This window comes from Vanessa cardui, chromosome 7 (genome assembly GCF_905220365.1).
Source record: "Vanessa cardui chromosome 7, ilVanCard2.1, whole genome shotgun sequence".
Lineage (NCBI taxonomy): Eukaryota > Metazoa > Arthropoda > Insecta > Lepidoptera > Nymphalidae > Vanessa > Vanessa cardui.
In genome coordinates this window covers 10685083-10702032 of record NC_061129.1, presented here as the reverse complement: position 1 = coordinate 10702032, position 16950 = coordinate 10685083, and the positions used below count along the sequence as shown (strand labels likewise).

The 16950-nt window shown below is 34.8% G+C and overlaps 1 protein-coding gene across 2 annotated transcripts; it reads right to left on the bottom strand.

Moving 5' to 3' along the window:
- Positions 1 to 29: 29 nt before the first annotated feature.
- Positions 30 to 15606, bottom strand: LOC124531213 (villin-like protein quail). 2 transcript variants are annotated; one of them, XM_047105706.1, is made up of 16 exons: positions 15490 to 15606; positions 13935 to 14030; positions 8313 to 8426; positions 8018 to 8226; positions 7746 to 7944; positions 7359 to 7664; positions 6757 to 7053; positions 4095 to 4271; positions 3568 to 3654; positions 3225 to 3318; positions 2848 to 3075; positions 2606 to 2743; positions 2313 to 2468; positions 1882 to 1988; positions 1356 to 1541; positions 30 to 374 (listed from the first exon to the last, which is right to left on the bottom strand). In XM_047105706.1, the coding sequence occupies exons 1-16, from the start codon at positions 15502 to 15504 to the stop codon at positions 261 to 263; spliced, it is 2523 nt and encodes an 840-aa protein (XP_046961662.1). In that variant the 5' UTR covers positions 15505 to 15606; the 3' UTR covers positions 30 to 260. The 2 variants fall into 2 exon arrangements, with proteins under 2 accessions (XP_046961662.1, XP_046961661.1); XM_047105705.1 differs by lacking the exon at positions 15490 to 15606 and adding an exon at positions 14806 to 15051 and having other exon boundaries at positions 31 to 374.
- Positions 15607 to 16950: the final 1344 nt, after the last annotated feature.

The window sequence follows — 16950 nt, the reverse complement described above, 5'->3', positions numbered from 1 at the left end:
TTTTATTCTTAATGATAAAAATAATAAATATGTACTACAAATCAACACGAAATATAATTAATCTCATACTGTTACAAAATTAAATGCTGTTAGATTATCTATTTTAAAGTATCAAATGATAATGTAAGTATTATTATATTTCGATATTTTCTAAATAAATAATAAAACTGTGTAGTGTTGAGTAAATAAAATATATGTATGTCGAGTAAGAGCATAATACTTATATGATGTGAAAATGCGTAAGGTTAAATGTTATTGTTTCAAAAGAGTCCCACAGCTTTTTTCAATTCCTTTTGTTTCCACGAAGGCAATGACCGGAACTCGTTGTAGGCCATGTTAAATGTTGATACAAAATCGTCGTGTGTCAGATATAACTGCAAATAAAAAATGTTAAATTTCATTAATTTACATTAAATATTTATAAGGTTAAAAAAAGTTTGTGTGTAAGCTGTCTGTGGCAACATTTTATTACTTGTGGCCACAGGTCACAGATCACGTGTAATGTTGTTATAATATGCGTGTTAAATTTTTTATTGTTTATGATTCACCAGCGTTAGAGACAGCTAAAGGTTGCGTAAGATTGGTAAGGAACATTATGATTCAGTAATTTTTAACATAAACTCGTGTAAACAAAGTAACTGGAGGCTCATTTTAGCGCTAACCCTGAGAGATAAAATTTTGAAATGATTTTTCTGCTGTTGATTTGTTATTATACAAAAAAACAAATTTATTTAATAAATTATACTTTGATTTTGGAGTTGATAGCGTGAGGGTTGGAATCTGACATTTTCCAAACTGTAGAACGAATGAAGATCATCTGGGAATGACCGTAGCCTTTATGACAAGATCTTTTACGTTTCGCAAGTAAGAGTTTATGACTAATATATCTTTATTTATAAATGCAACACTATTACACTTGACTACTTATTTCCACTTTAATTTTACTTCCAAAATTCCATTTATAGCTTCGTCGACGTTCAATACGCTATTTTATCCCAAATCGATAGAGAATGTCATAGATTAATCAAGCTCAATGAGACAGACGTACCAGTGTTGGACAAAAGTCTCAAAATAATTTAAGATAGAACCAAATCAACAACAACAGCTTGTAAATTTCCCACTGCTGGGCTAAGGCCTCCTCTCTCTTTGAGGAAAAGTTTGGAAAATATTCCGTCACGCTGTTCCTATGCGGGTTGGTGAAAAAAAAAATCAACGAAAAACTTTATTCTTTTATGGTTTAAATAGTGCATATGTGTAATAGTTATGAATTATTAATAATAAAAGTTGAAGCATTCGAAAATTGAAAGCGACTTGAAAATCAAAAGTATTAGTTTTGTTGAGGGCATTAAACGTACCTCCTTCGTGAGCGGATCGACGTCAGTCGGCATGTGCTCCTTGGGTCCGCGCAGTACGGACAGCGGGTACTTCTCGTGTTGGTCGAAGCGGTTCTCACTGTTTCCGCTGTTTAACGAGTTGTTACTTCCACGAACGATTGCTTTACCTTCCAAAGCACTCACGATTGCACTAAACGTTTTATGACCCTGTAACATAACATAATTATAATTAATAATAATAGAACTCATCTACTCTGAAAATTACAAACAATCAAACAACAGGTTTTTGTTATTTCCATAATGATAATTTTATTAATAGAAACTCAATGATATACTAATAAACAGATATGTTATATCCATACTAAACAAAAGTGTGCCGCGCCAGGGACTGTTTATTTCACATTTCGTTACAAGTAAAAAGGTAAAGGTAACGTATTACTACGTAACACGACTAAAGGCAAACGTTCCAATTAGGACGTTTTCTAGTCTTCGCTTTTTGCGCTTTAATAACATATCTGTTCACTAGAACATCATTGTAGAAACTAACCTTCCACATAGAATTTTTCCAGTGGGGAAAGAATCCAGTGAAGTTTGGTGGTTCTCGGCCCTGGCTGATTACAATTATAGGAGTTTCGGAGTCTCGAGCTGCTGGATCTGAAAATCACAAGGTTAGGGATTTATATATTTTTTAAATGAAATGGGTATAGTATCGAAAAATTCAACAGAATTCAATATTCCATTATTTTATGTTTATGATTATTATATACTTAATTACTTTTTAGGTTAATAACAACATGTAAAAAGCAATAAATATCATATAATAAGCAAATTAGTGTTTTAATTTCGATAAAAATTGAATATCATTATGATTTTTAACTTTAATTTTTAACGTTTGTTTTTTTCATATATTATACTCGTATTAGTTCCAATTTGATAATTATACGTATACGTAAACGTAATACGTATACGTATGCGTACCGTGCGCGAGGTAAGCCAGCCCGAGCGCGCGCGCGTCATCGCGGGCGCGCGGGCCGCAGTGCGCGCCGAGCCACACGAACACGGCGGCGTGCGCGTCCAGCACCGCCGCCATCTCCGGCGCCAGCTCGTACTGGCTGAACGACGCTATCTCCTCGACTGGAATGGCGAGAACTTAGGTACAAGAGGATTCTAACGAACGTTTTTCGAACGTCATCCTACATACGTTCCGACATAAAACTATTATTAGGAGCGGCAACTTTAAATATTGTTATAATACTTATTCCTTTACTCACATGAATATTGGCCGGCCACACCTAGTGATACGTAGAACAAGCGTGGAGGTAGGGGACGCTCTACTTCTTTAAGCGGGGACACCTCTAGTAGCTGTCGTCTGTCGCCCAATGCAGTCCAGAAATCTGCTTTCTCTTTTCCTGCAACGACAATTTTCTTCCTTCAACAGATAGCAAGAGACAGTCTGACGTCATACATTCACGTCGAAGTGTTCCACAGTCTTCAGTCTTCATCTCCAGCCTACCCTGCATGACGAGCGTGTGGTCGGCGGCGGCCATGTTCTTGGCGACCTCTCGCTCGTCCCCGGTGGCGCTGGCGGCGCACCACACCCACACGCGCGCGCCGTCCCGCAGCACGTAGCACGCGCCCGCGCCCGCCCCGCGCCCCACCTGCGCGCCGCGCGCCTCTCGCGCGTACTGCCCTGACACGCGGATCAGCGCGCGCGGGGGCGGGATCACGCGTCGCCCGCTCGCTGGAAGATCGTTTGAGACAAGTTTTAAGTATATGAAAACTCTGTGAATTGTTTTTTATATCGAATATATTGATTCTGATTCTGCTGAGACTAGAATCCATTTAACATTTAATTGCTCTACGTAATTAGTTATATCTTGAGTTCCTTACGATCGTAATCAGTTGCACTTCCGATGTAAGTAATCATTCGGCCTTTGAAGATTTGAAGAAAATGCGCCGGCTCCTTGCCTTGATATATCCAAGCCTAAAAATAATTTATTTTAAATATATTATAGTCTGACTATACATTTTTGTGATACAAGCATTATATAAGCAAGGATGGTAATAAGCTTAAAAACTACAAGTTAATACTACCCATAATAATACAGAAACGTGTTTGTATCCTTTTCTTAAATTGGGACAGACAAGTATAAATTAAGCTACATAACACTAATAAATTTCCAATTTGTCATTTACCTTCAGAGAGTGGGACATAAGCATATTTCCAACTCACCTGAATGGGAAGACGTGCTAACTTTGTGTAGAGATCTTTGGCTTCTTTAGCACCCAAATTCCTCAGTTCATTTGGCGAAGAGCCACCCTAAAATATGTAAGAATACAATTATAATAACCTTCAATTATAACTTCAAAATAGAGTTACACTTTTATTCATCATATTCATCCACTGTTACCTATTAACATTCTATTTTACCATCCAATAGAGCCGAGATGGCCCAGTGGTTAGAACACGTGCATCTTAACCGATGATTGCGGGTTCAAACCCAGGCTAGCACCGCTGTTTCATGTGCTTAATTTGTCTTTATAATTCATCTCGTGATCTGCGGTGAAGGAAAACATCGTGAGGAAACCTGCATGTGACAAATTACATAGAAATTCTGCCACATGTGTATTCCACCTACCCGCATTGGAACAGCGTGGTAGAATATGTTCCAAGCCCTCTCCTCAAAAGGGAGAGGAGGCCTTTAGCCCAGCAGTGGGAAAATTTACAGGCTGTTACTACTACTACTACTACTACTTTACCATCCAATAATAGAGTATGGTCTGGTCTCCCGTAGGGGCGTGGTAGGTATAGAGTGCGATGTAGCAGTCCTGGTCGTAGAAGGCGGCTTGCTGCGGACGCTCCACCTCGCACAGCGCGCCGTCGGGCGACACGCGCCACACGCGCAGCGAGCCGGACCCGTCGTCCGGCAGCTGGGCCTAAGAAAAAGAAAAGAATGGTGGAAAACATTCGGCTGTTAACTGTTGGTCGCGCTATAGCATGTCTTTAATATATATGTATGTGATTAGTATTGCTTTAAATGGTGTCTAGATAAATCATCCAACACTGTTGTTATGCTTTTCCTCGAAATTTGTATTTAAATTCAAAGGTTTTAATTTGTTCAGAGACATTTTGATTTTTAAATGTTACCGTGTAATTTTATAAATTAACTATTTTATAATCTAACTTTAAATCAAATGCATTATCTTTCAATAGATTGTAATCTATCGGAGTGAATTTAATTTAAATTATAAAAACTAACCGAAATATTAGTTAGAGTTGCCGAGTTAGATATTGTAGTTTAACACGTTCAGTGCCAGCGACACGCCTAGCGTGTTCATGCGAATTTCTATAGCCACGCCGCGAACACGCTAGGCTTGTTCTAAGAATTTCAGTGATATCTTAAAAACTAGGCTAAATTATTCATTCAAACTAATTGTGTGCAATCTTCAAGCGATAAGCTACTGAGTTTTTAAGTGGCCCGTTAAAATTAATATATTTTTTTATTTTAGAAAAAAAATGTCTTTTGTAATGCCGGCGACACGCTAGGCTTGTTCACTTATTAAGGATAATCATAGATTGTCAAACTGTTTTTTCAACAAACCACATTTTATTTATGGCTTATTTGGTGACAATTGAACTAAATTTGTTATTGTTTTCTCAAATTTGCGGAACTTTGTTACATTTTTTTTTTGTACAAATATCTATTATTATAAAAATTTATACACCTTTGTAGTAAAACTATATAAGCCGTAATTCTGCCATTCCTATTTAATGACAAAGTTTATAGTAAATTGTCTTACTTTGTGTTATGTTGATACTGATACTGATTATATATTACAAGTACCTATATGTTAGTTCGATTAATCATTAACTACCACATACATACACCAAATATATAAAATTAAACACTAAATAAGGCTGATTTACCTTAAAAATGTAAACTCATGTGAACTTCAAATTCGTGTTACAAGAATTGAAGTAATTAAACAATAAAACGAGTTTTAGTCCAAGATTTTAGATATCCGCTCTGCATAAAATCCTTCTACGTGATTTTTCGATTGGATTATGTCGGAGGGTGCCCCCCAAGTATAAAATCGAGTTTCTGTCGTCCGAAACCGCGAGCGTTAGCCGCCATCTTGGAAAACGTTTTTTTGCATATATCTCGGAAACGGTAAGTTTTACGTCAAAAACCGAAGAGATCTTTCTTGTAGAAAACAAAATTTCCCACCTCTTTCATACCAAACTTTTCCTTCTATTGTTGATATTTTCCGAGATATTTAAGTAAATAAAAACCAAATTATTTGTTTTTGTAAAGTAAATCAATAATTTTTGTATAAAATTAGTAAAAAAAGTGTGTACAAAAAGTTTTATATAAAATTAGTAGAAAATTTCATGCTCTCCGACCTAATCCAATCGAAAAATCACGTAGAAGGATTTTATGTAGAGCGGACCGATTTTTGGTGCTAAAATTCCTGGACTATTTAGCTTACAAGAAGCTTGATTATTTTTTAATTATTTGTTTATTAATTATTACTTATTTAATTGTTCTTTATTATTATATATCAAGACATGTGCACCGAATCGATATCCTATGACCTTTGAACATTTCTAGCAACTAATAAGAAAGTGAACGAAACAAGTGAGATAAAAATTGATTTTAGAAATTAATAAGTATGTATTTGAGAAAACAAAAAAAAGAAGGTGGATTTTTATGGACATTTTATGAAGCGAAATTTAAACTCTGTTTTAATTTGTATTGAAAGTTCTATTTTATTTTATTTGATTATACCTTGCTACTTTCAAACTGACCCGCGTCATTTGCAGGGATACAACAGTAGATAACAGGTAACAGTAGATATCATGAACAATTTTTTTATTGAAATAAGAACTAAATCATAACGCGATAAAAAGTATATATCAAATTCGACACCAATATAAATATGATATGTGGGAATTTATTAAAAAGTTTTACAACCACTGATTACATTATGATGTTTACTTACCATAAAAGCGGTTTTTTGACATAATCCAGGATAAAACACTGACAACATTATTCTAAACACCTTAATTATTGCATAACACAAGAAATATTAACTAACAAAGACCGTTTTAACAAAAAAATAATAATTTTTTTGTTCCTGTGCCAGTGGACACGCTACGCTTGTCCATACAATTTATCTAGCGATGCCGGGGACACGCTTAGCGTGTTCGCGGCATTATGTATGCCGGCATCGCTATAAGCATAGGAAAAATTTAGGTGGCAGTGAACGTGTTATGGTATTCAAATATATTTTACTTTACAGTGCTTTCATTTGCAGCTTCTCAATAAAATTTTACTTAATATCTAAATATTTCCCACGATATAGCAGTTGGGTCGTGATCTGTGCTATTTTAATCAATCGTCAGCAGTTTACTATTTACTTCAGCAGCCAGCCATGCATTGGAAGCGAGGCTGACAGCGTCCAGCTTGGTGGTGGCGGATCGGGCGGCTCGAACGCGGACGTCCCGGCGCGCGTCCGCCCAGCTCCAGCGATGGAACAGCGCTGCGAACTCCAGCGGCTCGCGTCCTGCGACCATGGTGGCCACCGGACCCGACAGCCTCTTCGCTCGCGCGAGGCCTCGGGCGGCCGCGAGAGCTCCACGACCCTCGGATGGTGTTGCGCTCGCGCCTACCCAAGCCCATACTCCTCGTGACCCTCCATCAACTATGTACACGCTCTGTAATGAACATTACATAAGCTTTTACTTAATTAGTAATATATAATAGGTATTAAAAAACATCAGAGATATTGAATGCATGTAAAGTCGCTGGTCCTGTTCAGATTTGTATCCGATCGTGTAGTGCCGATGGGAGTGCGCACATATATTGGCGCAGTCAACTTGTCATAATTATATAGAACACATTCTTTTAAATGTTGAGATTTACATGTTACCTACTTACATAAATGTTTAAAAATAGAACATTTCAAATGACGTCGTAATTACTTAAATATATTTAAAAACAAAAAGTGACAATTACTTACATCATCGCGTAAATCTTCTCTGTACAGAGGCGCTCTTTTGATTTCTTCCAATCTTGCTGCTGATTTTTGTGACGGTACGTTTATTGGAGATATCCTCGGCGGCTGTGTTACTTTATACAATCTTGCCGGTCGCGGCGACTCGGCGACGGTTGGCGGGGGTCGAATCGAACGTGAACGAAGTTCCAGCAGATTATTCAGAAGCTCGCGGTCCGCGACTGGCAATGTTTGCTCGTATCCATCATGTGCGATTGCTATGCGTCGTATCATCATTCCTTTTTCTGGGCCACGTGCCATGCGATATGCGATCTGTAAGTTAAAATGATTCTCATTGTTATACGAAGTTGTTGACCGTAATCGAAAGACACGAAATATATATTATATATTAACCTTAGCGCCGAAAATTTTTTCAATCAAATTAGCAGCACGGCCGAGCCATAAAACGATTAAGCTAGACGTGTCCAGCACGAACACACCGTCTGAGGATAGCTGAGCCCATGATACTGGTTCTAATTGAAGAACCACTGGTCTATGACCGCGCACGCGGTATAAACGAGCAGAGCCGTTCAGGGAGCCGCTACGGAGTATCCTGCCAATAAAATGTACTTATTACGTATTTTGTGACGAATGTAATTGAGAAGAAGCCTTCCAGAATTATTTACCTGATGCCGTCGCGAAAATATGAAAGCATTCTCGGTGATTCTTTAGTTGCACTTTCCCGGTAGAGTACGACTGGCGTCCCTAAATGGTTCAATAGTTGGGTCGCGCGTCGCACCGTCAGCGCCGCTAGCGTGCCGCTGCGTTCGCTGGCCCAGGTATGCACGTGTCGCTCGGCATACTCTCCGTTGCCATTTTCTTTTGTTTCACGACGCTAACCAGCAACATATTAAAACTTTTTTTAGAAAATAATTGAACGTTTTTATCACATAATAGAGTATCGTTCAAGCTTTGACTTACAATAACATCTGGTCCAGCAGGCTGGCCCGGAAGTGAGCAAGAATAAAGCAAATACGCCTCAGTGTCATAAAATGTGCCATAGTGTGACCGATGTAGAAGCTCCGTACCCGATTCCTGCAAATAATCATGAGCCTATTAGATGTTGAACTAAACTACAAGGTTGTAGTAGGATTATATGATCTACTACCTTGAATAAGAGTACATTTCGTTTATTAGCTTTTTTAAGTATATCAAGACTCGAGTTAATATTTAAATAGACTAACTGTACCTAGAACATAATTTTACAAAAACAAATTTACTGCTAGAAAACTACATTATCTAAGGCAATACCTTGTAATTGGATTATTAGTTTCATTGATAATGAAACATACAATCAAACAAATTTAACCTATTTATAATATTTATCACAACAATAAATAGCTATGTATTAAAGTATATACATTCTATTGCAACGAAAGCACTGAATCTTCGTATACTAAATAAGAGGTTCTATGTTGCAAATCTCAAGATAAATAATAGAGTATTACATGCTGTAAAGTGGTCAGTTTCATGGAAAGGAGGAAAGTTATTGCTTCTTTTTAGCTCGACAATCAAGGAAAATTACTGAGATAAGTATAAGTATTACTATCGAAGAATTTGAAATTTTCTTTGTAATGTCGTTCTGACCGATTTCGGCTACGGCGACCAATCTGAAGGGACCATTGACACTGGCCGTATTATAGTGCACAATGTTGGCAAACATAGGTACATTTTCTATGTCTTCATTCTTATCTCTTATAATCCAACTATCGACTCTTCGCCAATCACTCTACCTATTAAAAAAAATCGCATTCAAATCCGTTGCGTAATTTTAAAGATATATATGCATACATGGGGACAGACAGCTGACAGACATTATGATTCCAAACGTGAGTTCTAGTCATGGAGATCTATAACATAACGCATATCTAGTGTAAACGTTGCTATATTAAATCTGTGCAATTACGAAGTCACGTATGAAATTATGACGTTTCTATACATGCGAGTTGTGCACGACATCTCAGCTTTAGCAGAAACGCTTTCATTTCAACGCAAATCAGCATCAACAACGTAACGCATGTTTCCTAGCTGAGACAATAGAACACGAAATGGTAATTCATTTATCGGTTTTCACTGTTACTTATCATTGAATATAAACAATTGCGATATGATTACTTATATGTGTAATTATTTGAGTGAACAATTAGGATCACTTGAATATTTCGATATTATTAGTTAGTATTTAATAAAATATGCTCATTTTGAATATGACCATTCTATTTCAAATCACTACTTCAAAGAAAAACTTATGTATATTTGGTGATTAGTTTATGCGTATGTACACACTGTATCATCGTATATAGAATCTGATACAATTTGCCAAAATTTACCTTTTAGCGCTGTGTTTTAAAAAACTACCCAATATTCGCCTAGGTTTCGGTATTGTATCCTGATTTCAATTGAATATAAAAATAGGTCGGATATTCGTTTCATTTCTAAAATAATGATCATTTATTTTCGACTTAGTAATAGCGAATTCAATAAATCCGTTGACCTATTTATTAAATGATATTAAGCGAGTTAAAATATGATGGTCATGGTTGGCTGGCGCTCGACGCTCGGCGGCACTTCTGTTAGCGGTACTGAGATGTTGGTGGAATGAATCACGGCTCCGTTACGAATGGTTTATTATCCACAATGGTTTGTAATCATTCGATTTAATGCACTTTTAAAACTTCTTATAGAGCGAGTATAAAAATAAATAGATACCGATGCTAATACTACTTAAACAAACCGTAAATATAATTTAAATTAGTAAGCGTTTTAACTTGTATTGTAATTAATACTTATCTTATGATATATATATCTTAATGATTAATATATTTTTTGTAGTACAATTACTTCTAATTAGCATTTTTTTTGTAATGTACGTACATTTATAAAAATGTCATTTTGGTATTGTAACTATATTCAACCAGCAGGACATTTATTGACATTATACAATATCACATCTGCATATCCAATTACCTACATTTTATCTATATAATTTGTAAGACTTAATCAGCCAAGCGTGGAGGTTTTTGACCGAACCTGTACCTACTTCTAGAAAAACTAATTTAATATAAAATATTTTTGTCACATCGTTTTATTACTTTTGTAGAAAATTATAATGTCATTTGATTCTTTATATTAAGCAATAATAAATATTTTTAGACCTGCTCTGAAACTGTGTTTATTTCTAAGTTTAAATTAGTCATTAAAAATTTCTGTTGTTTGTCTGAAGTGAAACTCTCAAGTTTAAATATATATCGAGTAAGTAGCACGGTATCGAAGCGGACAGCTTATAACTATTATTATTTTATTAATCATAGATGCAGGCAGTTAATCACGTCCAGACATCGCATTGTGGATGACTACGGAGCGTGCGACGTGCGGGCACTACGCCAAGCATGCATCTCACTGCAATTTACTGCCCATGCATAACTGTACCTAACTTTCCCTCGTTTTGTTTATTTCTATGTTTTGGGAACTACATACAATTTGTAGATACCTAGTGCAGCTATTGTACATTTATCTTTACGCTATACGCAATACGCTATACGCAAATGTCTTTAAATGTTAGGCATATTTCAAATCATTAAAAAGTACTAAAACTGTTTTTCTTAATCTCATTCGCTTTGTTAGTTTGTTAGTTTCACAAGAAGGCTAACTATGGGTAGGTTCTATGACGGCGATCATTAAACAAAACTCAATAAATTAATAGAATACTATAAATAAATCAGAATCAGAGTCGAGATGGCCCAGTGGTTCAAAAGCAAGCACCGCTTCTTCATGTGCTTAATTTGTCTTTATAATTCAGCTCGTGCTCAGCAGTGAAGGAAAACATCGTGAGGAAACCTGCATGTGACAAATTTCATAGAAATTCTGCTAGACGTGTATTCCACCAACCCGCATTGGAACAGTGTGGTGGAATATGTTCCAAAGGGAGAGGAGATCTTTAGCCCAGCAGTGGGAATTTACAGGCTGTTGCTGTTGTATAAATAAATATTAATAACGTAACAATTTATAGATTTCTTCTTTCCCCTTAATGAGAAGAGTTTGCTTTGGTGTGGCTTGAAAGAAAAATGTGCCAAAAATTAAACCGACACACGCGAGCTTTCTTTATGGTGTGTTCCTTCACGGATCAATTAAGCACAAGATAACTCACGTGTCGTGCAAACACGACTGCAGTGCATACATTACTTTAGAAATTAAAACAGCTTAATCCTAAAATATTGCTATATCAAAAATAGATTGTGGGATTTCTAAAAGCTTTCAGAAAATTAAATGTTCACACACTTGTACTGACATGTAAAAGCCTGTGATAAAAATTGACATTATGATTGTATGGAAAAATAAGTAAAGGTAGATTAGATATGGTTGAAGATATGAGTCAGTAATTTCCTTTCTCTTCCTACTTCGCTTAACGACTGTTACGACTATGGGAAACAGAATACAGTTAAAAATGACATAACAGTCTTTCTCAAATAAATAAATGATGCTTTGACATAATTACAAAGAGCAATACTGTTTTCTTTGAATAATTCATTCAAAAAAGTCTTATGCAAAACTTTTTTCTTATTTTTAGAACTGATCAAGAGACCGGTATTATGTTGAAAGTTCGAAACCACTATTGTTTCGTGTGAATAAATGAAGCAGACTTTTGGGTCACCCTTTCACAAAACTATCTCATTGCGAAATAAGATAACGAAGCTTGAGCTTTATTTGTCATGTGACACGAATTGGAAAATATTCGAAAAATAGACTCCATTGGTGTATCAAAGTTAAAGATTTTCAGGCAAATCCTTTTAGAAGATAAAATAATATTTCTAAATTATGTTTAAACGAACCATTACGTTTTATCTGAAACTTAATTAGCGTAGAGTAGATCTTAGAATTATAACCAAATTGTCTCTACAAGACTTGAAGTCCATAGTCATCATGACGTTAATGGTACCTATGTGTGTAAAGGTATGTGTCCAGTTCTTGATTATTGTTTTCTATTTATTCGATTAATCTTTGTAGCATAAAAAATATATTTATTATCTACATTCGTAAAAAGGCAAAACTAAACGCAAAGTATGTGATTATACATTATACGAATATCTACATTGTAATACTCAACGCTCCTCGCATTTATGCCGGACATTATAAATTATAGAGGAAACAGACTACGACCAGATAGAAGGTACGATCACATTGTTTGGTTATATGGAACTGTCATGCATAGTGAAAGTAAAATCTGACGTGAATAAACCTTTTGTAACGCATGCGTGTTAGTTCTCTATACTATGCAGTCATTTGTAAATTGCGTTCTTAGGCCTTAACGGCCATTTCGCATGGATTTCGTATACATCGACATTTTATAAAATACTCGATATTTGTAACGGATTGATTTATGGGTTGTTTATTAATCGTATCTAAATTTAAAATTTTAATGTGAATAACAACATAATTATGATCATTATGACGGCGAAATTTCTTTAACTATAATGTTATTTAAAAAAAAAAACAGGCTTTATATAAAGCCCTGTTTTTTACGTATATACGTAGCTTAATTTTACCAAAGAAAATAGGTTCTTTCAATTAGCTAATTAGTTATGAAAAGAAGTTTAAATAATTTAGTTTCAGGTAGGCTTCAGCTTGAGACGTAACCAAAGAATTTGGGTCAAAATTAGACCATATTGGACAAAAAAGTTATAAGAAAATAGTGTTATATATGTCAGTTATCTATTATTTGATATATTCCAATGAACTCAAATTCTACACTTCTGTTGCAAGTTCTTGAAAATTAGGGCATACAGCTCATACTAGAGGATTCTGTAGCATCAGAAACAATGATATTGTAATATAATTTCACAGTATAATTATTGTTGAATCAATCTGATCACTTGATATATTTTGATGGTAGGTATAGACCTACCAAGTGCAAGCCGTCTGGGTAGGTACCACATAATCATAACTCACATTGTTAACACATACAACTAGAAAACAGCTAATGATCTTCAAAAAGGTCAATAGGTTCCGGATCCAGGAATGCCCCAGAAAAAAAGAATTTAATACTCATGTTTTTTTTTCACATTAAGAAGATCTTTTGTCATTTCTTGTCTTTCAGAAAGTCGATTTTATAAATCAGTTATTTTGTGGTCTAGAAATGGAATAAAGGTATAGGATAGGGGGTAAAGGGAGGCGGTGGATGTTTGTTTGCTGTTTTATTTCATGATATCTGCTTAGCTTTAGATAATTTATAAATAAGTCCAAGTTAAAGAGAAACCGTACCTACAGCTTACCTTAACCTACATATTTGTAAACGATTTTATGAACTGTTTTCACCGTTAAAGATTAATTTCGCTGCAATCAAAGTCCAATTATAGCTTAAAAAATAGACTTTGTTTATTTGTGTTACGGTTTATGTTTCAATAATTCATTAAAAAATCTCATTGTGCTTGCTTATTTACGAAACGACGGAAAATATTCATGAGATTATAATTAGTTATGCTATTTCTTAATTTTTATAAATTAACATAATAATTATAACATATTGAAATGTGTCCAATTACTTACTGTGACTCTCCATATCAAAAAGGTGGTGTGATCTCGAGGAACGGTGCGGAAGGTCGCCTCTTGGGGAGCAGTCCGCGGCTGTCCTCCGTCGTCTTCCTGCACCACATGATAAACACTATATACCACCATTATTTAAGATAAACATTCATCACCATTCGTTTCTATGAAACACAAGTTACATCTTCTTTGTGTCAAAATTTCTTCGATGTGTAAGCAAAATTTAGAATTACCCTCTAACGACATGCTCGAATTTAGCAGGATGACAAACTGCATTCTGCATTCAAATATACCGTTACTTAAGTTATGGTCATACATAAGTTTTAACAATAAATTCTTAACAAAATAGTGGCAACATCTATCTATACTTCCGCCTTTTTACAGATTTACTCGAAATATATATATTTGTATTAAGTATGTAAAGATTTTAGACAGATTGTTTACTTTTACGTAACACGGGCTCGTTTGTTTAGGGTATTTCAGGTTTCGTGTAATATTTAGTAACAACAGAGACCTCGCGTACTGTAGATATAGTAGTATGCACAGTATTTAAATTATTTAAATAAATAAAATAATGAAAACCTCTATGGATATATTAAGATTAAGTAATAGTGATGATGTATGGTTTATGATTTTTTTAACTTTAACTACAAGAATATCTAAATAATCAACAATCATAAAAACCAAAAATATAATAAATAGTAATTGATCATATCACAAGTATTCATATAAAAAGATGATAATTTTTTGATTTTAGTATCATTTTTATACGTAAAAAAAATTAAAGCCATTAAGTCACATTAACACACTAATTATTTTTGACACACTTTTATTAGTAAACAACACTCTAAAACTAGATCACAAAGTTTTTTACTTGTTCGGCGCCTATTTCCAGGATGTGCATATTCTTGGCCGTGGTCAGGGACGGACTGGCTCCATCACCACGAGCCGTTCGCTCCCACCAGACTCAGCTCAGTAGCCACACAGAGCGCACCAAATAAGACGACCGTGACGGTGATGTATAGTCGAAGACTAACTAGTACCGCTGATCAATTGACGAGAAAAGATTTTTTTTTCACGCTAACTGAACACGCATATTTTATTAAATACAGGAATATATTAATTCTTGCGAAAGTCTGAGTAGCGTGTTGCGGGCAATTGATGACGGCGTTTAAAATATCATGTTTTCATCTGCATTATCTCTATTAACATTTGTTGGCTAAAAAAATGTTCAATTGGTACTTAGATAATATCGGCGACACACTCCTATGCGTTATGTTAATGATAATCATAATAGGGTGGCAACGAGGCTATAGTATTGAAAACTATATACATACTTATAACTAACTATATACATACCCATTTAGAAATTGTATTACATACTATATAATTATAATTTACATTTGTAATTTTCCTTTTCACTACTTTATTTTTATTGATATCAGTATCATGATAGATAAATATATTTTATATTCGCAATTTAAAAAAAAGTAAATAATTCTTTTTTCTTGTTGATAAATTTGAGGTGAAATTAGGTATTACAAAAAATAAGATCCACCTGATAAGTGTCCATCAATGTTCTTGAATGTATCGCTACACTTTCTTGAACGTAGAAAGTATTTGATTAATATCTGGCACTGTTGGTGCTGATGAGTATTGGCTCACAGCAGAGACGGTACACTGACTAGAAGTTGTAATGATTCGCAAGCTGATACATCTGGTTCAGGAACCACGGTTCGACGCGCGCTTTGTGTCCACTGTGTTGTATGTTCACTTTCGTTGGTTAGATATGTGGCGTGTTATAATAGTCGAATGTCGAAAGGTATGTTGGTGGTTTCATTCTTAAAGTTTTTCATGCATTATGAAATTTAATAAATATAAGTAGGGAAACAGCCGATATTGCTCAGTTCGTGGAGTACGAAAGAATTTAAGACCGTATCAATATCAATCCGTAATCACAGCTGAGTTTTTCTGTCATTAATTTGTGTTTATAATTCATCTCCTCGTGTTATTTTCCAAATATTGTTACTAATACGTACATACGTATTAGTAACAACCTAGACGTGAGAGTAATTTCGGTCACACTGGCCAATTAGTGCCATTACCATAATATTTTAAGAAAACAAAAAATGTAAATTGACTTTAATAATATTATCTAAACATAACCAATACTAAATTATTTTTAGGAATCATATTCAAAATTTCGGGGCAATCACATTTATTAATTAATTTTTAAAAAAAAAAATACGGTAAATTGATATCGAAACAGCTCGACTAGTTGGAACAACGCTGCTGACTGTTATTCACTACAAAATACTTATTTAGGCTTTTTAAAATCTGAGAGCATCTTATCCTCTTAGGCTTTCTGGTCCAATGGTAATAGGGTGGTTATAGTCCATATTTAAACTAGTCTGCACAATAGACCACCCACAGAAGTTAATAATAGAGCAGACAGCGCAGCCAATTTACCGTTTCTTTACATAAATACGTTTCTAGTTCTAGATTTTGTCCGCAAATTACAAAATGATTCGATGCGCTTCAGAGGATTTGAAGTAAATCATCATTTGATACGTATTAGATTGAAACTGCTATTGTTCCCATAACAATAACTGGTCACAATACGGCTTGTGACGACATGATTAGATTAGGAAATATATTGTATTGTGCATTACAATAAACAATGTTTTTAAAATTCAAGGTCAAATTATATTTGTACGGCGAATATTTTTATTGTTGTATTTTAATAAATTCGCAGTTATAGTAATTCACATAATATCATAATTAATTAATAAAAATATATGTAAAATAAATACATTAACAACGCTTGATAATAATTACTAGATGTAAAATTGTTATTAAAACTTTCGTGTGAATAATTTTTTTTTTTTTTTAAATAATTAATGCTGTTATTGAGGCTACTTTTTCATCGCGTTTATTTTACTTTTATAGCCTTCCTCAAAAAAGCATAGTGAAACGCCGTGAGTCCCTGAATCAGGGATCAGGGATACGACCGCATTGA

Bases quoted from the DNA above. Each gene is read 5' to 3' on its own strand.
- LOC124531213 (XM_047105705.1), bottom strand. From the start codon at position 14,835: ATGCACATCCTGGAAATAGGCGCCGAACAA. The intron at 8,427-13,934 runs GTAAGTAATTGG...GATTATTTGCAG, and splicing joins TTTTGATATGGAGAGTCACA to GAATCGGGTACGGAGCTTCT. The intron at 4,272-6,756 runs GTAAATAGTAAA...TCTTTTTCTTAG, and splicing joins ATGCATGGCTGGCTGCTGAA to GCCCAGCTGCCGGACGACGG.